General features: G+C 34.9%; 1 protein-coding gene across 1 annotated transcript in view; it reads left to right on the top strand.

Moving 5' to 3' along the window:
- WWC3 (WWC family member 3) overlaps positions 1–23683 on the top strand; it is a 196513-nt gene that overhangs the window by 115562 nt on the left and 57268 nt on the right. Inside the window, exons 6-8 of the mRNA XM_044669272.1 lie at positions 6583–6712; positions 13083–13232; positions 17487–17560. Coding sequence (XP_044525207.1) covers positions 6583–6712; positions 13083–13232; positions 17487–17560 — 354 coding nt within the window. The remainder of the gene's footprint in view (positions 1–6582; positions 6713–13082; positions 13233–17486; positions 17561–23683) is intronic.

The following is a 23683-nucleotide window of genomic DNA, read 5'->3' as shown; positions in this document are numbered from 1 at the left end:
ATAAACGCCACATTTTTTAAAATGTAATTTCGTAAGAGCCATACAGTGCTCACAGTGTGCGCTTCTATAACAGCTCCTGAAAAAAAAAATTGACTTTATGGCTCCTGCAGAAAGAGCCATATCTGGCCCTCAAAAGAGCCAGATATGGCTTAAGAGCCATACGTTGCCGACCTCTGTTATAGATGAAGAAGCTGAGGTTTACAGCAAGGTAATTAAGTAGATGCTTGTTGACTGTTTGTTTCCTGACCCTAAGGTCCTTTCTCTATTTACTATACTCCTTTTTCTTCCTCAGTAACACCAATAAATTCATATCTGTATGTAATGACTGAACGTTGACATATTTAAGGCTTTCTTTGAGTTAGCATCAGGAATTGGTGCTATGATATTGCTGAGATGGAGAAAAAAATCCTTCAGTTTCAGAACAGAATAATGTGATTGTTAGCTCTTAGAATAGGCATAGATTAAAATATATCATATTCGGCACAGACTCATGAGAAAACACCAATCAGTCAGAACCAATATTCTGATAACAGGAAAACATACAGAAGTGGTGCCCAGACAAAAGGGGCATTGTTGCTGGTTGTGGGACAGGTCTTGCTGCAAAACTGGCTTTCCAAACAGTACCTGCTGTTGATAGAAGGCTTGCAGGAAGCTTTCTGTGGTTAACTCAAGGCCCCCTGCCAGGGTTGGTGATGTAAAAGGCAGGAGTTTTAACAAAACTTTCCATTCTTTTCGGATGTAATCTGTAGCATTAAATGGGAATGAGCTTATAGGCCTGGCAGCATTTTTCTTCAAGATGTGGGAGTTCAGAAGACTCTTTAGGCATTAGTAGTATCCTTCATGATGGTATTCTCTTGACATTTTAAATCGTACCAACCATAAAGCACATTGGGGAGAGAAGGGAGGTAGGTGACATGAAATTTCTAAAAAGCTTTTTCAGTTTTATTTTTTCATTAATTTGAATGATAGACTTCCTGTCTCTTTAATGCATTTCACAGAAAATGGAAACATTAACAAAAATTAAAGCTCTTAGCATAAAGAAACATCTAGCAACCACAAAAATTTAATTTTATTTGAAAATATCATTGGTTTCTGATTTTTGACAATACATGTTTCTGAGTTCTGGATCTTGGCCACAAATATACATCCTGACTGTGATGTACTGTCTGGCTGTCAGCAGAAAGTAATGATGGCACAAAATAAAGTATTGGTCTAAAGATGCTCAAATGAATGAAATAATTGAAGGGTAAGGTCTGGAAAAATTGGGGATGGCTTGTGTACTCTGATATTAAACACTTTACCATGTGAACTGTATATTAGTCTAAATTTATATTCTATATTAGAGTTCATGACTGTACAATATTCTCAATATGGGTGAATTTTGGAATGTTCATACTTCTTTATTCTCAAGGAGATGATGTAAATTGAAGCCCTAATTACATATGACATTTTTTTCCATATAATTTTTATTATGGCTGAAAACCTAACAAAATTACTTCCAAAACAAAATGATTAGATGAGGTTTTTTAAACCCTTACCTTCTGTCTTAGAATCAATAGTGTATTCCAAGGCAGAAGAGTGGTAAGCCCTAGGTAATGAGAGGGTTAAGTGACTTGCACAGGATCACCCAGCTAGAAAGTGGCTAAGGCCAGATTTGAACCTAGGACTTCCTGTCTTTAGGTCTGGCTCTCAATCTACTGAGCCACATAGCTACTCCCAGATATGAGTTTTTAAGAATTAACTTAGTTATTTTTGTAAATTAAAAGTAGTTTTTGAAAGATAAAAGATGAGAAGATAACTAAGAAAAGATGATGGTCTTATTATGGTCAAGGATTCTGCCAAATTTCTGATTTACCGATTTATATTGTTGTCCATAAAGTAGCTGCTTAACAGGTACTTGATAGAAGTGGGAGGGACCTTAGCTATCCTTAGTACAATCTCCATCATTTGCACATGTAGAAATTTAGACCTTTAAAAGCTGATAATGATGATGCTTTTATCTTTAGTTTCCTCATCTTTAAAATGAGAGCATTTGAGTAAATGACCTCTTAAATTCCCATTCTGTCTTAAATCAATGATCCTGGATTCTATGGAATTTATTTGTAGTCCCAGAGCCATAACTATCCTTAACAAATCTAGGATTAGAATCCAAATTTCTTAGCCCCTTGTATGTGACCTAGTGTTTTTTTATACTATGTCATGCTATTTTTACTGACTGGCTAGGTGGATCAATAGATGAATGGATGAACAAATAATTGTATGAGAGAAAGATAGAATGGATGAATCATCCTGGTAACTCCTGAACCAAATGATACTACCAGTACAAACCCTGAATCTACTCTCCTCATTCTTGTATCTTGGCTTCTTTGACATTCTGCATATGTAAAGGCAGAAAATGGATACTATTTAAACTCCAGATTTTTGTTTAATCTTAATACTTTCTGCTTAAAACTTATGCAGATCAAGAAAAATGTCAGTTGAAAAGTTTAAGACATCTCCTATTTGCTGTTATTTAAATAGTAATAGTAATAAATTGGGGGGGGGCGTTCCTAATACTTGTTATTGAAGTAGAAGTGATCTTTTTGTGGTAGTGGTGGCAAAGAGTGAAAATTGGGGTTGAGGGTATTCAGAAGATGATTGCATAAAGCAAAGCACTTTCAAATATTGTTTGTTTTTTTTTTTAAAAAAACTCTTACTTTCCATTTTAGAATCTATACTGTTTATAGGTTCCAAAGCAGAAGAGCAGTAAGGGCTAGGCTATAAGGTTTAAGTGACTTGCCTAGGGTCACACAGTTAGGAAGTGTCTGAGGCCAGATTTGAACCTAGGACCTCTTCTTTCGAGTCCTGACTCTCAATCCACCTAGCCACCTAGAGGCCCCTTCAAATGTATTCTAAAACGTGGAATGTTCACAAAATCCACAGAAGATCTAGATATATTGTAGTGAATTAGTTCAATCACCAATATGCTCTTAAATAGTTTTTATATATGTAATTTTATATTACCAATTTTCCTCAGTTTCTTTCCTCCTTCCCTTCCCAGAGAACCATTTCATATAATACTACTTTAAAACCAAAATAAAATAAAAGGAAAAAAAATTACCATAACTGATCAAGACATGGAAAAAGTTTAAAAATCTGTACAGTGTGCAAAACTTGTGGTCTGTGAATCTTTTCAAAGGGATAGGGTAGAAATATCTTCCCAGATCTCTTCTTTTAAGCTATGCATATTCTTTATAGTATTACAACATTCACTTTTTTATTTATCTTTTGTTTGTGCAGTTCGTTTTATTTACATTGTTGTAGTCATTGTGTACATTGTTTTCTTTGCTCTGCTTTATTCCTTTGCACTGTTTCTTTTTCTGTTTCTTTGTATTTGTCACTCAGTAAGCTTTTATTTACAGGGGAAACAGGTGATCCTTATGGTTAGCATTAGCTTCAGCTGTTATTCTATATTGATTTCATTTGGGCTCTTTTGAGAATTTTAGTTGAAATGTTGATAGCATTTTTACCTTCTTACATCAGTGAAAGTTCAAAGTTGTTTCCGTAAAGACTTGAACATATTCTACTAGAGAAGCTTCTATTTAAATTTTTGACACACACAATCTCATTTGATCTTCCAAGGAACCCTATGATAAGTCCATTCACATTAACAAGCATTTCTTAAGTGACTACTGTGTGTAAGATACTGTGCTATTTGAGATAGAGATAACACTGGAATACTTCTTGCATTCATGGAGTTTATATTCCACCATTGGAAGAATATGTAGCTAGTTCAAATATCACTATTTTTCACTTTATAAATAAGTAAACTGAGGCTTAATTATAATGAGAAATTAAACTAACACAGAACTGTTAAGGTGGCAGAGCCTAGATCCAAACCTAGGTCTCTTGGACATGATAAGTTAGTTTAAATGTTGAATAGAGGAAAAAGTCAAAGAATTTAGGAAGCAAGGGATAGTGTTTTGTGATTTCCAGTCTTGTTCCTGTATTGCATTAGAGATGTCAGTTTCTGTATATAGTATCTAAAATGGGAAAACACATGAATTTTCCTGTGTTTTATGATTTTACTTATCATGTATCATATTATTTCTCTTTTTCTATAATATAAATTTGTCTCTAAAAGAAATCTTGGTCCTATACTGAGTTCTGTATCTGGTAATAAAACTCATTAATTTTTTTAATGTGTAAGAGAAAGCATTTAAAAGTCACTAGACATTTTACTACCAAAATGAATTTTGATTAAAATATTTTCTACTAAATAGTAGTGTGTTAGGTTACTTGTGTAAAACTTAACCTGAGCTTCAGCAGCTCATTTCAACCTTTAGAGTTAGAACAGTCCAGAATCAAAAAATGGAAGAGAAGTTCCTTATATGTGTTCTCCAGATGAAGATGAAGAAATTGAGGCCCACAGAGATTGAATTGCCCAAAGCCACATAAGCAATTAATTAATGGCAAAGCTGGGGATGGAATCTAAGCCTTCTGCCTCTTTGTTCACAGTGCATGTTTCTGGATGCCATATTTCAGTCTGTCACAATCTCAGAATTTTATTAAATAGAGCTTTTTGCAATTTGTGGCTTGGTGGGAATGAACAAAAGAGACAGAATGGAAGTTGATATTGCATTTGGGATTCAGGATTTAAGGAGGCAGTGGACAACTTGCTATATGGAGAAAAGGCTGGATATATGAGATAATGTAAGTGAAAATGCTTTGGAAAAAAATCTCATATACTGTATAAATATAGGATGAGAAGGTGTTAGAAAGTGGCCCTTTTTTCACCTCCCATTTTGTGTGGGTAGGAAGTGGTATTAGTACATGACCCTGATAGCTACCTCAAAATAGGAGAAAAAGACACTCTTTGCTATAGTCTGTCCTCTTAAACTTTTGGACAGAGAAGTGTTTCATTTTTACTTTTCCCTCTAGCTAGGTAGATGAATGGATAGAACTCTAAGACTGGATTAAGGAAGCCATCAGTTTAAATTCAGCCTTAGACATTTACTAGCTCTGTAGACCTGGTTGCTAACTAGCTGTGTAACTCTGGGCGAGTCATCTAACCACCCTCTCAATTTCCTCAGCTCTAAAATGAGGATAACAATAGCACCTACTCCCTATTGTGGAGGGTCCATTTATTTATTTATTTGTTTGTTTGTTTGTTTGTTTGTTTGTTTATTTATTTATTTATTTATTGAGAATTAAATGAAATAATACTTGTAAATCACTTAGTGCAGTACCTGGCACATAGTAGATGCTTAATAAATGCTTCTTTCCTTCCTTTAAAAATAAATTTCCATTTTGTAGGGTGAGGAAATCCATGTTTCAAAAAGTGATAATTAGGGCAGCTGGGTAGCTCAATGGATTGAGAGTCAGGCCTAGAAATGGGAGGTCCTAGGTTCAAATCCAGCCTCAGACACTTCTCAGCTGTGTGACCCTGGGCAAGTCACTTGACCCCCATTGCCCACCCTTACCACTCTTCCACCTATGAGCCAATACACAGAAGTTAAGGGTTTAAAAAAAATTTTAAAAAGTGATAAATAAGTAAACTTTACCCATTATAGAGTTATCAGGATGATCTCAACTTTTTAGCATCTTGAGGTATTGCTTAGTTTGTTTCTTTGGAAGGGGCAGGGGCAGCTAGGTGCCACAGTGGATAAAGTACAAGGTCTAGAGTTGGGTTTAAATGTGACTTCGGATACTTCATAGCTGTGTGACTTAGGGCAAGTCACTTGACCCCGTTTGCCTAGCCCTTTCCCTTCTGTCCTAGAGTATTTACTAGGACAGAAATATAGAGTAAAAAAAAGAAAAGGAAGTGTCATACAAATTCTAGTGATGCTCAAGAAATGTCTCATTAGTCCCTTTGATACTATCTTATAAGTATTTCCTTTGTGCCTACTGATTATAAAATTACAGAATTTTTATTTTAAATAATTTGAATGGAGTCTTATCATTGTTTTGTTTTCCTCACCTGTAAAATGGGGATAATAATATCCTCATCTTTGAGGAATTGATGTGAGGGCCATATCAGACTATTTGTAAATGGTTTAGCACAGTGCCTGGCACATAGTTGGTACTCTATAATTGCTTTATTTCCTCTCTCCTTGTGTGTTCTTTTTCCTTGTACTAATATCCCAAATAACTAAGCAGTGGATCCTCTTGCTTAATGATTCTTAGTGGAAATGGAAACATTGTACCAAATTATTCTCATTTGGGCTACTTGAATCCAGAGCAAATGAAAGAAAATAAATCTTTTGAGGATTCCCCCAATAGGGAGGGGGTAGAGGCAACAATAGATTATGTCATTTCAGAAACAAGAAAAGGGGTATAGTCAGCCAAGCAAAGTCATATTACCTCCTTTATATTCAGGAAGGAAGCTATTAAGTATCAAAGATGTTCTGTCAACAAAACCATGCCAATACATTGGTGTATTATTTAAATATTCTTTGACTCTATAAAGGTGTTTGATGTCAAAGAGACTTTATATAACCTCTGGGTGTTCAATGTCACTGATTTAAACCTTGTGTTTTCTTTTTTCTTTTATATATATGTTTGTATAATAATAGCTGTCATTTGGACTTTGTTTTTTAACAGGATTGATCGCAAGATGTCAAGTGCTCATACAAATTACAAACTGGATGAAGCCCAGGCTATCATGAGTGAGCTACGTACCATAAAAAAAGCTATTTGTACAGGCGAGAAAGAAAGGCGGGACCTGATGCAAGTAAGAACATCAGACCATACAACTTTTAAACTTCACACACACATATACACACTCTCTCTCTCTCTCTCTCTCTCTCTCTCTCTCTCTCTCTCTCTCTCTCTCTCACACACACACTCACTCTATAATTTCATCTCTTTTGACATATGCAATTTTCTCTTTTCTAGGCATATATCTATGCCTTTTTTGTTTCTGCCTTTTTTTTTTTTTGCTGTTTATTTTTTAAAATAGTCTTTTGTTAAAAGGAAGTTAAATAACACTCATTCTGGTCTTTCTGAGTTTTCTTATAGTCTTGAATAAGCTATTCAATTCAACAAATACTTTAAAAAAACTTATTTAGAAGAAGGTGAGAAATTTGAGGAAAGAATCGACATGATTGAAGACATGGAGACTAGACAATGCAAGGCAGTTTCAACATGTCTGAAGAATAGTGAGACACATTTGGAGTTTAGGATTCATGTATGATAGCAATGTGAGACACAGCCAGGAAAGTAGCATAGAGCCTGATGATAGAGAGCTTTGAATGCTTAACTACCATACAGCTCTTCTTAGAGGTATGGGAAAGTGTCAAGACTGTTTTAGATGGATGATCCCATTTGTCTTTTCTATTTCTAGTACCCATCATCATATCTTTTTTTTTTCTAGCTGCCTTTCAGAGGTATTTAGCATTGTTGTCTTCAGAAGACAGTTATCCTCTCTAAATCAATTAAAGAAGAATCTTTAAATCACTCTTTGGTCTATATGTTTACTGAAGCATCAAACTTCAATTCAAATTCATTTGTTAAGCATCTGCCTTGTGCAAAGTATTTTGCTATTTATGCAATAGAAATTCATGGATGAAGTGACTTTCTTGGCCTTAGAGCAGCGTACACTCTGATAACAAATAGACAAAGGCACTAGATAAGTAAAATACAAATTATAACACAGTAAGTGAACAGGATATGTAAAGTCAAGGTAGCATGAGAAATGTCACTGAAAGGAGAGAAATTTTGATTTATTGGCCAACTCAAACACATCTTTTCAAAACTGAGTTGTTGCATAGCTCTGACTCTTGGAAAACTATTGCCTGTGGAATTAAAATTGGGAGCTGTAAACAAGTGACCATGAGCAGATTGCAGTATATGACAAGTATATCACCTTGATGAAAATTTTATTAAAGGATCTTATACATACATCTTTAGTAAATGGATCTTATATGGGAAATGTAAGACAGACAGAGAGATAGAACATTTCTTAAATACTTGCAATGCTTCATTTCACTGTGCTTAAGTACTAGGGATACAAATAAAAGCAAGTAAGATTGTCTTTGCCTTGAAGGAGCTTATTCTTTAATCTGGAAAAGCAAGAAAAAAAGGGATACTGGAAAGTGTGGAAATGATGGATAGAAAGGTACCTGTTTGGGAGCATGGAAAGTACAGGAAGTTGCCTGAGCCCCAACAAGATAAGGCACAAAGCTCACTTCAGAGCTAGGGAGAGCTAGGGGTGTTTTTAAGTTTCTAGTGGGGTAGAGAATGGTGGATGGGAACTCCAGAGTGAAAGATAGAGGGGAGGTTGCCCCAAGTTGTACAGCAGCTTCAACCCTGGGAAAATAAAAGCTTACCTATCAGAGCCTTGAGATGGGATGGAAATGAAGAAAATGTAGTATCACATGCCAAGAGTGAGGGATAACAGGGTTGAGTTCAGTTTTTCTATTGATATCCTCTTCGTCTCAAGACAGAACAAGGAATTCCCCCTCCCCCCCATGCTCCCTAGTACATTGGCTCAGCCCTTAATGCTTATATAATGGTAGGATATAGACAAGCATCACAAAGGATAGACAGGAAAGCATAATTCAATCTGCACAATTGGAAGAAACCTTTATATTACAGGTCTTTTTGAACATTCTGAGCTATTGAGAACTGCTGCTGATAGAACGTTTTTTTTTAAAAAACAAATTTTTTAATCTTAATGATAAATTTTTAATAGTATTTCCTACTCTTGCAGTACTAGTACCCCATACTCCTTGATTTGTACTTGATTATTTAGGCAAATGTGACAGTAACTTCTATTCTTCTTGTTCAGTCCAAGTTGTTGCACTACCCCTCATTTTCCTTGACTGGTGATCATCAGCATTTTTTTCTTTTTTTTTTTTAATTTTGAATATTTTCTCCTAGTTACATATTTCATGTTCTTTCCCTCTCCCCGAATCCCCCCTAGCCCCCCTTAGCTGACACACAATTCCACTGGGTTTTACATGTATCATTGATCAAGACCTAATTCCATATTATTGATAGTTGGATTAGAGTTAGCATTTAGTGTCTACAGCTGATAGAATTTTTAGAGTTGAAAAAGGGTATTAAAAGATTATCTAGTCTAGCTCCTGCATTTTACAGGGATCCAAGGACCATATATCTTGAGTATAAAAGCCCACTAACAAATCCTATGGATGATGAATTAACATCATTATTTGCATATAACAATAAAAATAACAAAATAAAAATAGGCATTTGTATAGTAATTTATGAGTGTTTGGGCACTTTGTATTCACAGCAAAACAGCATGGCATAATGGATAGAGAGCTAATCTGGACATTAAGTATACCTGAGTTTTTAAGTTCTGCTTCTTATAATTGCTTTGTTATCTTGAGGAAGTCATTTAACTTTTCAGTGCTCTGAGCAACTCCCTAAGACTTTACAGAGAAAGTACTGCTCAGAATTTTCTCAACTGGGTATTCCCTATAATAACAACTAGTAATTTATAGTGCATTTTAAGACTTGCAAAGCACTGTACATCTTATCTCATTTGAATCTAGCAACCCTTGATGTAAGTGCTATTATGATGCCCATTTTGTTGGCTGAGATAGTTTAAATAATTTCTCCAAGGTTACACTGCTTATCTGAGGCAAAATTTTAACTCAGATCTTCCCAATTATCAATCTATCATTATCCATTCTACCACCTAGCTATTAATGAAATTTATAAATTGGAATTGTTTATTGGTATTGTGCCCCTAAAAACATAAGTCCAATTCCTATCCTATATACTATACCATATTGTGTCATTTAATCTTCCTAACCCCTGAGATAGAAAGAATTAATATCCCTATTATATAGATAAGGAAATGGAGATTCAAATTCAGTGACCTGCCAAAGGTCATAAGGCTGATAAATAATAAATAAGGGACAAAATGCTGAGTCTTTTGACTCCCAAGTCCAGTTTGTTCTCCATCTTTGTGATGGTATATAACAAAGACAAAGCTTTTCTTTCCAATTTTTAGTAGAGAGAACTATGCCTATTTGCTATTTTTCCTTTCCTTGAAATCCCCTGGAAACAACAAGAGAAATTCCTGTAGATTTAAGCGACCTTTTTCCTTTTCACTCTGGACCTAGAGAGGAGTACATGAACCAAAGAGTTTCTCCTGGCCATCCTGGTTGTGGAAATTCCATTACTCCTTTATGAGTAATAACCTGAGGCATCTTGGAACTATTGGCTTCTGGAGAGGGTTATATTCTGCCTTAAACCATGTGATAGTTTTTGTGCAGAGTAGCTTCTGTATTTGATAGATTACATTAATGTAATGGGCTTAAGATCTCTATCTCAAGAACCAAGTCTCAGAAAATGGGAGAAAGTCAAGCTTTTTATTTTTAATTTAATTGTGAATAGAGGATACTAGTGGTTTCTCCTGCATGCCAGAATACATATTTACTTTTTATTTCTGGCATATGCAAAGTCATATGAAAATATTTTTTTGCCACACAGAATTATAACTGAAAAATCAGGTCAAGAAATTAAGTGAACTTAGCCTGAGTTGACAGGAGACATGTGCTAAGTATACTACTAACTCCAAATATTTTATTTGAATTCAAGGGTCTTTTTCAGCTTTTGTGTAGTTTACCTATAATAGGTGGTATAGTGGATAGAGCACTATTTCTGGAGTCAGGAAGACCTAAGTTCAAATTTGGCCTTAAGTACTTATTATCTGTGTGAGTCTGCACAGGTCACTTTATTCTTTTTGCCTTAATTTTCTAATCTGTAAAATGCTGATTGTAACATTTACTTTCCAAGGATATCATGAGGATCAGATGAGTTAAAATTTTTAAAGTGCTTAATGCAGTGCCTGGCACATAGTATGGACTAATTAATAAATGTTAGCTTTTTCAGTGGTGGCCAACTCTCATTGACTCCATTTGGGGTTTTCTGTGACAAAGATACTGGAGTGGTTTACATTTTCTTTCTGTAGCTCATTTTACAGATGAATAAATTGAGGCAAACAGGTGAAGTGACTTGCCCAGGATCACACAACTAGCAAGTGTCTGAAGCCAAATTTAAACTCAGGAAGATGAGTCTCCCTCACTCCAGGCTGTTGTTCTAATCCCCTGTACCACCTACCTGCCCAAAATATTAGCAGTATTATTTTCTTCATCATCATCATCATCATCATCATCATCATCATCATCATCATCATCATTTAGAAAGACTCAAAAGGCTCAGAGTTTCAGTTTGTCTTATGGACAATTAGGATATCTTAGTTTAGGTGTTTATTTCTTTGCATGACAAAAAAATATTTTCAAAACAAAGGTAAAGAAAAATGGTAGAATTGGTTATAAAGTTGAAATACCTTCAACCAACAACTTTTTGCAGAAGGGCTCTTACTTAGACTAAGCTGTGCAATGGAAAGGATTCTGTCTCTGGATTCAAAAGATCTGGGATTGCTACCTATGTTGCCCGAGGCAATCAAACAACCAACAAGTTTTTATTAAAAGTTCCTGCAATGGGGCCAGGTAGGTGGCTCAGTGGATTGAGAGCCAGGCCTACAGATCAGAGGTCTTGGGTTTAAATCTGGCCTCAGATACTTCCTAGCTATATGACCTTGGGCAAGTTGCCCCCAATGCCTAGCCCTTATCATTCTTCTTCCATAGAACCAATATACATTGTTGATTCTAAAATGGAAGATAAGGGTTAAAAAAAAAAAGTCCCTACAGTGTAACGCACTTTGTTAGGTACTGGGGCACAAATGTAATGAATGGAACAGTTCTTATTGGCAAGCTGTCCCTTAACCCCTTTCAGACTGAGTATCCTCATCTGTAAAATGAAGGGAGCGGACTAGATGACCCTCGGAGGTTCCCTTTAAGCTCTAAAGCTTTTAGTTCCTTAATCTGTAAAATAATCACGGTAACTTGCTATTTTGCTCTTGGAAATCTCTTTAACTTGCTTAGACTCAATTTCCTTCTTTCTGCTGTGAGAAAGTGGGACTAGATCTGAGGTTCTTAACTTTTTTATGCATATCATGGACTCCTTTGGCAAGGGGAGCCTATGAAATGCTGAATGAATTTTTTTCTAATAAAAAAACAGAGGATTACAAAGTAAACCAAATATTCTGAAATAAAGATGCACATTTTTTTCTGATCAAAGTTCACAGATTCCCCCTAAAATCTCTCCATGGATCTAGGTTAAGAATCTTTGGATTAGATGACTTTTAAGGTACCTTCTAACTTGAATATTGGTGATGATGATGACGATATTTACATAGCATTTACTATGTGCCAAGCACTTTACAATTATTATCTCATTTGATCCTTTACAATAACCTCAGGAGGTAGGTGCTATTACTATGTCCATTTTGTAGACTTGGAAATGGAGGCAAACAGGTGAAAGTGACTTGCCCAGTATCAAAATAGTATAATACTAGATTTGAATTCAGGTCTTCCTGACTCCAGATTTTATTCTCTGGATTCTCAAAAATACTTTTAAGGGGGCAGCTGGGTAGCTCAGTGGATTGAGAGTCAGGCCTAGAGACGGGAGGTCCTGGGTTCAAATCCAGCCTCAGCCACTTCCCAGTTGTGTGACCCTGGGCAAGTCACTTGACCCCCATTGCCCACCCTTACCACTCTTCTACCTAGGAGCCAATACACAGAAGTTAAGGGTTTAAAAAATTAAAAAAATAAAAATACTTTTAAGTTCTTAAAAAAGTACCTCTCAGAGATAAATTTCATCCTGTAATCTGGGCAAGGGGGGGAAGAAGTAGGAGGGCAAGCAAGAGATGCATTGTCTTTTTTATTTTTTTAAACCCTTTTTATTCCATTTTAAAGAGTCAAAACTCTGACTTGGTTCCAAGGCTGATGAGTTGCTAAGGGCTAGGCAATGGGAGTTGTGGCTTGCCTAGAGTCATACAACTAAGAAAGTGCCTTAGGCCAGATTTGAACTTAGGACTTATAGTCTTTAGACTTGGCTGTCAACCCATTGCACCACCAAGCTGGACCCCCACCCCCTTATTTCTTAATGATAAAAAATGTAGCATGATGGTTGAGCTGTCACTTTAAAAAAAATACTGGATTGAAATTGACATCTGCTTTCATAGACTTTTTTTTCTTCTGTGTGTGTGTCTTCCATTTCAGAGCCTGGCTAAGCTTACGGATGGTTTCAGGAATAGCTGTTGTATTTCAGACTCTCTGCAAGATTTGTCCCATAATTATGGTTCACTTGGCGGTTCTTGTTTACCTCAACAATACTGTGACGCTGGCTCTCAGACTGACATCATTGGAGAGGTATGCTGGCTGACAGAGATGAAAAGAGTTTGAGGAGATGGGGAGAAAAAGGCTGCTTTTATGTTGCCATAAATAAACAGATTTATTCTGTTTCATTTCCCATTTTAATTTAAAAAATATTTGGGGCTGTGTATGAATATATAGAAATATGTGTGTGTATATATATCTGTGTATGCACATAATATAAAGGCTAAAAAATACCATTTCCTTTGTTTCGCTATCAAATATGAGTGTAGAGAGGCGTATAAATTAATACTTATGATTTTTGTGCTTATAATTTAGATGCCTAAAGGTTGCTGAGTTTTTCTTGCCAATGGTGTGATTTACATTGTAGGAATTGTGATTTCTGTCATTGCTGGTGGGATTTTGGTGACATCCATTTCCCCCTAAATTTCTCTACATTAAAAAGGTGGAATAGAGTCCGGTTTTCTTCTTTTTTAAAGCTATACTTTTCATTTCAGTGGATTAGATGAGGTTTCCTCACTGGTGAGGAAACTCCTTCCATGAATGCTATCATCCCCTGCTTTGTAATTTTAAAAGTCTTTAAAAATTTTTAAGTGTTGCCTCCAGCTACTGTGAGTTTAAAGTAGCTTACACAGGTTCACAAAGCTTGAATATATTGGAGATAGTACTTGAACCCAGGTCTTTTCTTTGAGCCCAACTTCCTATTCATTACATACAACATATTACCTCTTATGCATTCAAAATCTAATTGAATTGAAATTATTTTTGCTTAAGAACATTGGGAAAATTTCAAGTACTTCTTGTTGAAGATAAAGGAGTGCTATGAATTCAGAGTGAGATTTACTGCTATAGCTATTGTTCAATCATTTTCAGTCTTCTTTGACTCTTTATGATCCCATTTTGGGTTTTCTTATGAAGATACTAGAGTGGTTTTACCATTTCTTTCTCCAGCTCATTTCACAGATGGGGAAACTGAGACAAGTGACTTGCCCAAGTTCATACAGCTAGTATCTGAGGCCATATTTGAACTCAGGAAGATGAATCTTTCAATTACACCTACCGTAGCTACTGATGAGTATAATATTTTTATCTTAAGAAAAGGAAAAGAAATAAAGTCCATTTTACTTAGAAGAACATATTAGATTATAAACTTCATTAGATTATAAATTCTTTGCGATTAGGGACTATCTTTTGCCTTTTATTTGTATCCCTAACATTTAACAGTGCCTGGCACATTCCTGTCTCTAGGGTCTTTAATAAATGTTTATTAATGGTCCTATTGAACTTATAGGGTTAAAATCCAGATTGCTTTGAGGAGCTTGAGAGATCTGATAATGGTGAAATAGAGCATTAGAGTCTTTTTGTGAGGAAAATAAAACACCCAGATTATTCCTCCCCAGCACTCCCAACCAACTATTGTCAAATTCTTTACTTTTGTGACTAGCAGATTACTTTTGATTTGTGTCCTTTGGCAAGTGGCTTCACTTCTGGGCTTAAGATTTCCTATACATAAAAATCAGAAAGTTGTCTCATCTAAAAGTCCTAAAAATATAATTTCAGAAGTCATGCACCAAAGGTCCTAACACCTTATGTCTGTGGGCTGTTTCTATTTGTGGTTCAGGTACTTTAAAATGATTTTGTACTCTTTAAAGTTCAGAGTTCAGATTTCATACTTAACTAACTTTGTTAGACCTTAGACAAATCAGTTAACTTATGTGGACCTCATTTTCCTCATCTATAAAATGAAGAAGTAAATAACCACTGAAAGCCTTCAGGCCTTAGATTTTTAGTTCTCATAATTCTATGACTCTGTAGACTAGTGTTTTATAACCAAATAGAACAGGGATCATTAATGGGATCTTGCTAAGGAATGGCAAAGTAATACTGAAATAAGGGCAGCTAAGTAGTGCAGTGTAATCAGGAAGTTCATGAGTTCGAATCCAGCCTCTAATATTTAGAGGTGTGTGATCTTGGGCACCCTGTTTGCTTCAGTTTCCTCACCCATAAAATGAACTAGAAAAGGAAATGGCAAACCACTTGTCAAAAAACTCCCAAATGGTTTCATGAAGAGTTGGACATAACCAAAAAATGACTGATCAACAAAAGTGGATAGTAATGGATATAGGGTATGATCAGAGGTGACTATTCATATTATGACTACCATTATCCACCTTTCTTTACATCTCAGTATTGAGTTTGAATTTCTGCTAATATTACTACTACTACTACTACTACTACTACTACTACTACTACTACTACTACTACTACTACTACTACTAGCACTCCCTCCACTGCCACTACTCTTTCTACAATTACTATTGCTATTACCATTCTTCTCATTAGATTGTGAATTCCTTGAGGGGAAAAACTGTCTTTTGTCTCTTTTGTATCTTTGATTCTTAACAGAGTGCCTCTCATAAAGTAGACCTCTTTAATAAATGTTTATTGACTGATGATGATGATGATGATGATTACTACTACTACTGATTTCATTGAATTTTTTTTTACTATACCTATGATTTCATTGGTCTAGGAAATTCTCTTTTATGTATGTATGATTCTAATGACAATAACTTTAAAAGTTTAACTATTGTTGATTATGTTTAACATTTAGCATGCATTTTTATTAAATATATAAATATATGCTTATATACACCAAGTCAGCAAGAATTTATGAAGCTTTTGCTTATATTCTATACACTATATTAAGTGTTGCACATACTAGAAAAGACAATTCCTATGTTCAAAAACCCTATAATCTAATCTAATATATATATATATGTTTACATTGGATGTAATCTCAGAGGGAAGACAACATTAAGGACTACCAGGAAAGATTTTTTACAAAAGGTGAAATTTTTGCTGAGATGAAGAAAGCCAGGGAAGGTAGGAGGCAAAGATGATGGAGAGAATTCCAGATTTGGAGCATAACCAGTGAAAAATTTTCAGAATCTGTAGGTGATCTTGTACCAGGATCAGCAGGGAGGTCTTTGCTACTGGATTTTTGAGTAAACTGAGGGGAGTAGTATAAGACTAAGAAAGGTAGGAGAAAGCCAATTTATAAAGGCACTACATGGCAAACAGAAGATTTTAATTTTGAACATGGAGGTAATGAGGAGTCATTTGGTGGAGGGGGTTAAACTAGTTTAAGGGAAAACACAGTAATAGAGAAGATAAGATGAATGTTGAGTTGAATTTAAGGACATTTCTATAGGACATCTTATTCAAGATGTCTAATAAACAGTTTGAGATACATGATTTTGATCTGAGTGGTAAATAGATCTGAGAATAATCTTCATAGAAATGATAACTGGATTCCTGAAACATGATGACATTTCAGGCAAAATGGTAAAGAGAAGGGAAGAGGGCTAAGGACAGACCCCCTATGTCTCAGGTTTTCCTGACTAGCCACAACACAAGGCTTTCGTGTGTGTGTGTGTGTGTGTGTGTGTGTGTGTGTGTGTGTGTGTGACAGAGACAGAGAGACACACAGAGAGAGAGATATATCTTTTAGTTCTCTAAGATTATAAGTTGTAGAGAAGGCAATATACCTGGGTTCAATGAGTATTATGATATGGGAGTTCCCTATGTCAGTGAAATCATAGGTCAAGTTCCTATGACAATAAATTGAACATATTTTCACCTAAGTCTTTCCTTATATTCTATTTATATGATTCGATTTTCTTCTCTAACTTCTCTGTGTTAGTATATGTTGGAACATTATAATTTTTAAAAATTGTTCAATTTACAGAATTTTTGAGTTTTGATTTTTATTCTTATATTCTCATCATCTCCCCTGTCTGTAGTCATAGAAAATATGTTGTTTTTCCATAAAACCAGTCATTTGCAAACAGAATGTGTGGCATTGAACATGGACTTTTTCCTGAGCCTCAGATTATTACAGAATATCTTTCCCACTTAATTGGTCACACTAACATATAATTCATTGAAATATGTGACAATATAACATACAATTATCTCTGGCTTTTATTATTTGCACTTGTATCTTTGGATTCCATTTAATTCTTGGTCAAAAAACCTCTGATTTTATTTATTTTTTTAACACTTTCATAATAATTTTCTAGAAAAAGATTTAGGACATTTAGCTGATGAATAACAACCATACCTTTTGATGGAAAACTATTCTTTTACTAAGTCTATTTGAAAGATTTTTTTAAAATTTTATTATTTGGATCAGATAATTTAGATGAATCTTATATTATCAATATTAGTCACTAATATATTGTCTTTTCCCCTTCAACCTTTTTCCCTTTTTCCATTTCTTTAAAGTTTGGCTTCGATGATAAAACAAGACTTGTAGACAGAGTTCGACTTAATTGGCAATATGAAGAGGCTAAAAAGAGGTAAGATTTATCATTAAAATAATCTTATTTGCCTAATTTAGATTTTATTGAGAGTGAATAATGGACTTTAGGGACATTTTGATATTAAAATTTGCCTATTTTTGATAATGATGAAACGAAGTCATTAAATTGTATACATGATGACAACAAATATCTGAAATATCCCTTGCCATTCCTTTCCTCTCCTCCCTCAAGCTTTGTTTGGCTCTTTCATGTTATGAATAGCAAACTAATTTTGAAAAAGTATATTAAACTACCCTGCTGGGTAACAAAATCCTTTGACTTTTAAGTGTATTTTTATCATGATTCCAACTCATGATTATCTATGTCATAGATAGGAAGCAGTGGCAAATGTACTATAAAACAGGGTACCTATCAAAATCATTAATTGTTAACTAGTGATTTTTACATTTTTGTCATAATTTTGCCTTATCTTCAGTACCTGTGATGACAGTTAGAGTGGAAAAATAATACATGCACGCACATTTTTTCTTTTATTTTCTTTTCTTTCTTTAAAAACATTTTTTTTAGAATATTTTTCCTTGGTTACATGATTCATGTTCTTTTCCTCCCCCACCAAACCCCTCCCCCCTCCCTGTAGCTGATGCACAATTCCACTGGGGTTTACATGTATTGTTGATCAAGACCTATTTCCATATTATTGATAGTTGCACTGGGATGGTCATTTAGAGTCTGCATCCCAAATCATATTCACATCAAAACATGTGTTCAAGCAGTTGTTTTTCTTCTGTGTTTCTACTCCCACAGTTCTTCCTCAGAATGTGGATAGCATTCTTTCTCATAAGCCCCTCAGAATTGTTCTGGATCATTGCATTGCTACTAGTAGAGAAGTCCATTATATTAGAATGTACCACAGTGTATCAATCTCTATGTATAATGTTCTCCTGGTTCTGTTCCTTTCACTCTGCATCAATTCCTGGAGGTCATTCCAGTTCACATGGAATTCCTCCAGTTCATTATTTCTTTGAACAAAATAGTATTCCATCACCAACAGATATCACAATTTCTTCAGCCATTCCCCAATTGAAGGACATTCCCTCATTTTCCAATTTTTTGCCACCACAAAGAGCGCGGCTATAAATATTTTTGTACAAGTCTTTTTCCCTATGATCTCCTTGGGGGTATAAACCCAGTGGTATGGCTGGATCAAAGGGCAGATAGTCTTTTATAGCCCTTTGGGCATGCTTCTAAATTGCCATCCAAAATGGTTGGATCACTTCACAACTCCACCAGCAATGCATTAATTTCTCAATTTTGCTGCATCCCCTCCAACATTTATTACTTTCCTTTACTCTTTACTCTCTCTCCCTCTCTCTCTCTCTCTCTCTCTCTCTCTCTCTCTCTCTCTCTCTCTCTTTCTCTCTCTCTCTCTCACACACACACACACACACACACACACACACACACATTTTTTAAAAAGACTTGACTGCTATAAAATCTTTGGTATTGGAAAACAAAAAGTAATATATGGTGTTCATAATTTATTTTAATATGTGTTCTGCTTTAATTTTTAAGAATTTCAGAGAAGCACTTGTTTAATTATCTGGTCTATGAATACAATGCCTTTAGGTAATAAAAAAATGAGACTGCATTTCAAATCCAGTCCAATAGACCCTAAACTCATATTATGTGCCAGACACTGTGCTAAGCACTGAGTATACAATTAATTAAAAGAAAGACAATCCCTTCCCTTAAGGAACTTGCAATCTAAAATGGGATACAGCATAGAAAAGGGTGCAGGAAAACTAGGAAAGAAGGGAGGAGAATGGGGGCAACTTACTCAGGTGAGTTGAAACCAAGCAGAGGAGCAGATGCAAAGTGGAGTGAGGAGGTGAGAGTCCAATTTCTTTATTCTATAAAGAAAGGTATTGGGAGGAGTTTGGTCCTGCAATTTACAGTCCTTCAATCAAAGGAGAAAAGAGAATAAAAGAGGTGGTATCAGTAAGACTTGGATTGACTGTATGCTGGTGGTAAGTTTAGAATTGATGAACCTATCCTGGGAGGGGCATCTTGTTCACAGAGTCGAAACAAGGAAAAGCAGCAGATTCAAAGTAAATGACATTTGAATATTATCCTATATTTCCACTCTTTCTTCTAGCTCTATCCACAGGGCACAGCTGAAAAAATTGGTGAATAATAATACATTTCTCCTCCTATTTCACGATTTCTATTTTATTGGTTATTTTCATCTGTCCCATGTGCACCTAGGAAAAAAAATTTCAAAACCAAAGTATTTTGATACATTAGAAAAAAAATTTCTTTGCTAAAATAGTAAATATATAGTATTAAAATGAATATTTTTGCCTTCTCACAAATGAAATAATATTTCAAATGTCAAAAGGGGGTTGTTGTGATTCTGGGAAACTGCTACTCCTACTGCCATCTGGACCTATATATAAAAATTCCGCATATCTAGAATCTCATTTTGTTGTTTTTTTTAAATGTAAAAACTGCCATAAAAACATGTCATTTGACTAAAAATTGGAAATTTTGGTTACTGGCCTTCTGTTTTGCAGTTATTTTTATAGCTTTTTTTTATTTTTAAAAGCTATTTTCTTAGCATCATACATTAAGAGTATTGGACTTTACAATTCTACATGAACTCTAAAAAGATTATTTGCTTAGACTAGTTATCTCTGTGGTCACATACTTCATTTATCATGCATTCCTTCTCCCTAGCTTGCTGCCGTTTCTGTAGAGCTTTTGTCTCTACTAAATATTCTTGTGTTCATTCTTGTATGTTTCTACTGAAGTTGCTCAGTGTGGGTGCAGGAATTTGCTGTGCTGTATTAAAACTTGGAAAATAGATCTTCACGACAGTCAAGTTTATTGTTACATATTTCACTGTGACCTTTACTTATCAAATATAGCACGATATTTTTTCTTGCAATCTAAAAATGAATATAGAAACAACTTTGTTATACTGTTTAAAAAAAACTTTTATGAGAAAGATAATGTATATGAAGAATTGGTTTATTTAGGGGAATTCAATGGTAATCAATAGAGAAGCATTTATCATGTTACCTAGCCAGATATTTTACTAAGTTCTGGGTATTCAAAGCAAGTTAAAATATGATCTCTGTCCTCAAGGATCTCACGTTCTAATAGTGAAGATAACATATAAATAATTAGATACAAATAAGATATATGCAGAGTAGATGGAAGAAGCCTTAAAGGGGAAGACAGTAATAGTTCTTGGACCAGACAAGGCCTGCTGAAGGTGACACGAGTTCAATTTTGAGGGAAGCCAGGAAATCTAAGAGTTGGAGATGAGATGGAAGAACTTTTACAAAAGTCAATTGTAAGTACACATTACTAGTAAAATTCTGTGATGATCTAGCATTGTGGCATGGAGATGACTCTTAATTTTCCAAGACTATGCCATTTGAACCTAATTGCCAAGTTTTACTAAGGTGATACTGTGATAGATTATGTCTTTTTTTCCTCAAAGATCTCCCTAGTTAAGGTTGTAGAACTGTATAGATAGAAGATTGGCTGTCATAAGATGAAGGATTTTTATGGAGACAATCTTCTAAGGCAGGCAGGGATTACAATACACATTTTTGAAGGAAATACATACCCATACCAGGGAAATAATTTCTTTTAAAAGTGTTTGAATAGTCCAAATATATAAGAACTTTGCTGTAGAATGTATCCCTATCTTTTATTTGTTTGTTACTAGTTTTTTAGAACCTTTTCTCTATGTAGTTCTATACTGAGAAGTCTCATTTAGAAACTGGGACTGCTTTTTAAGAAATTTTCCTTTGTAGGAATATCTAAACAGGGAATTCAGTGGGTAGGTGATCTAATGGGTCATTTTTCAGATCTATATTAAATTATCATCAGTATCTCCTCCTTCTAGGAAATAACAAGTTATAGGACTATAGGATCATAAATGGAGAAATGGAAAGGAATTTAAAGGTGATTGAGTTTAACCCTGTCCTTTTACAGATGAGAAAGCTAAGGCACAGAGAGTTTAAATAAATTGTTTGGGTACCTGCAAAGGGCAAGGCATGGAGGTAGGATTCAAACTCAATTTTTCCTGACTCCAACCTCCACCTTGTTGCCTTTTAGACCCCCAGACTTATATAACAGATTATTACAAGCCTTTCTTTTTTAGTAAGAGTGCGGTCCTTACTGTAGAAATTATAACTTCTTGTCACTGGACCCTTTCCATAATGGATAAAGGTCTCTCCATATCAGAGTAAGTCAAACGAAAACTCTTCAGTCCCTTTTTTTATGGTGGGACTTTCTGGTGTGGCCTTGGCCCTCATTTCTCCTTTTTCTATAATTTCTCCTTTGACAGTATCATTCATTGCCATGACTTCAATTACTAGCTCTATGTAGATGATTCTCAAATCTATGTCAGAAGGAGGTTCAATGACTATAGAGGAGGTGATAATAATCTTCTCTAAAATTAGCTGCCCTTGTATACTTTTAAGTTCAAGTCAGATTGGTCTCCTTTGAGGTCTCTAAATACAATTTCATTCTTTTGCCAGTCTATCTCTCATTCCTGGAATGATCACCTTCTTCTCTGTTGCTTAGAACCCTCTTCCTTCCTTCATCAAGGCATGTTAAATGCTACCTTCAATTGCAAATCTTTTTCTGATTTGTCAATGTTGGGGCTCTGCCTTAATTACTTTGACCAATTTTTATAGATTATATATACATGTTTTTTCTCTCAGTAGAATGTAAACTTTTTAAAGGCATTAACTGTTTTTGTTTTCCTAGTGTTTATCACATAGTAGACATTTTAAAAAATAAGGCTTACTTTCTGTTCCAGGATCAACTCTAAAACAGAAAGGCAAGGGCTAGGCAAATGGAATTAAGTGACTTGCCCAAGGTCACAAAGCCAGGAAGTGTCAGAGGCCAGATTTGAATATTGGTGGTTCCAACTCCACACCTGGCACTCTATTTATTCACTGTGCCATTTAGCAACCCACACAGTAGACACTTAATAAATGCTGCTAAATTGAAAAAAGAAATCATCTCCAAGAATAATTTGCATATTGGTTTTTGTCATATAAATTGATGCTTCTAAAATATTTGAAAATTATGGGTGTTAACACCCCTTTAGGTCAGTGGATTCTTTCAAGAGGTAATAATCCCATGCCACAATTTCTCATTTATATTACTTCCTCCTAGATCATGCTGTCAGCTCTTTTCTCAAATCTCCCCTACAGCTCCTACTCTTACAGTGTCAGCATCCTTGAGATTATCCTTCCTCTTGGCCCATCTTATACTGTCATTTAATTGTATCAGCTCTAAACTGATGTCTCATTACAGCTTAGGTGACTTGTTTTCCCAGAGATATTAGAAGTTTCTTGAGGCTATGCACCTTATTATAATTCCATGTTTTCCTTAACTGGGAGCTACCATAATTCCAAACTCATTATCTAAGTACTAAGTGACTTGGTTAATTGAAGTAAAAATATAGGCATGAGGTTCATATGACCTTTCTGGGACATGTATTTTTTAAAACACTCTAACTGGGTCATATTTATACTTCTTTAAACTCTGACAATAAGATCTTGCCTTTTAATAACTTTTTTTGAGGGAAACTACACATGTGTTGCAGGTTATGGATTGTTAATGACATCAAAACTCATGAACAAAGATTCTTGCAGCAGTGAGTCCAGGTTTTTATTATAACTACAGTTTCTGAGTGATTTTTAGGAATGCTTCCAAATAAGGCATGAGATTATAGCAATATAGACTGAGGATCCAAGTAGTGGTAGATTACTTTGGCAAGAACTGAATCTAGCATAGAAGTTAAAATTCCACTGCTTCAGTAGTGGGGAAATACAAACAAATCTTGGTCTCTTTCACATTCTGCTTACTGATCTTTCCACCAACTGCCCCAGAGAGTACCATAGGATTGATTTTATCCAGCATTATCACTCAGAAATGAAATGCTCTACAAATTCATTTCTAGTCAAGAAAATATGCCTCTCCAAGAGCTAAAAAATATTTTAACTGTTTCTGATTAAAATATTTCTTTTTTAAGGGCATTATTTTATTTTATTTTATTTTATTTTATTTTATTTTATTTTATTTTATTTTATTTTATTTTATTTTATTTTATTTTATTTTATTTTATTT

This window comes from Gracilinanus agilis, chromosome 3 (genome assembly GCF_016433145.1).
Source record: "Gracilinanus agilis isolate LMUSP501 chromosome 3, AgileGrace, whole genome shotgun sequence".
Lineage (NCBI taxonomy): Eukaryota > Metazoa > Chordata > Mammalia > Didelphimorphia > Didelphidae > Gracilinanus > Gracilinanus agilis.
This window is presented reverse-complemented; position numbering and strand designations above follow the sequence as displayed.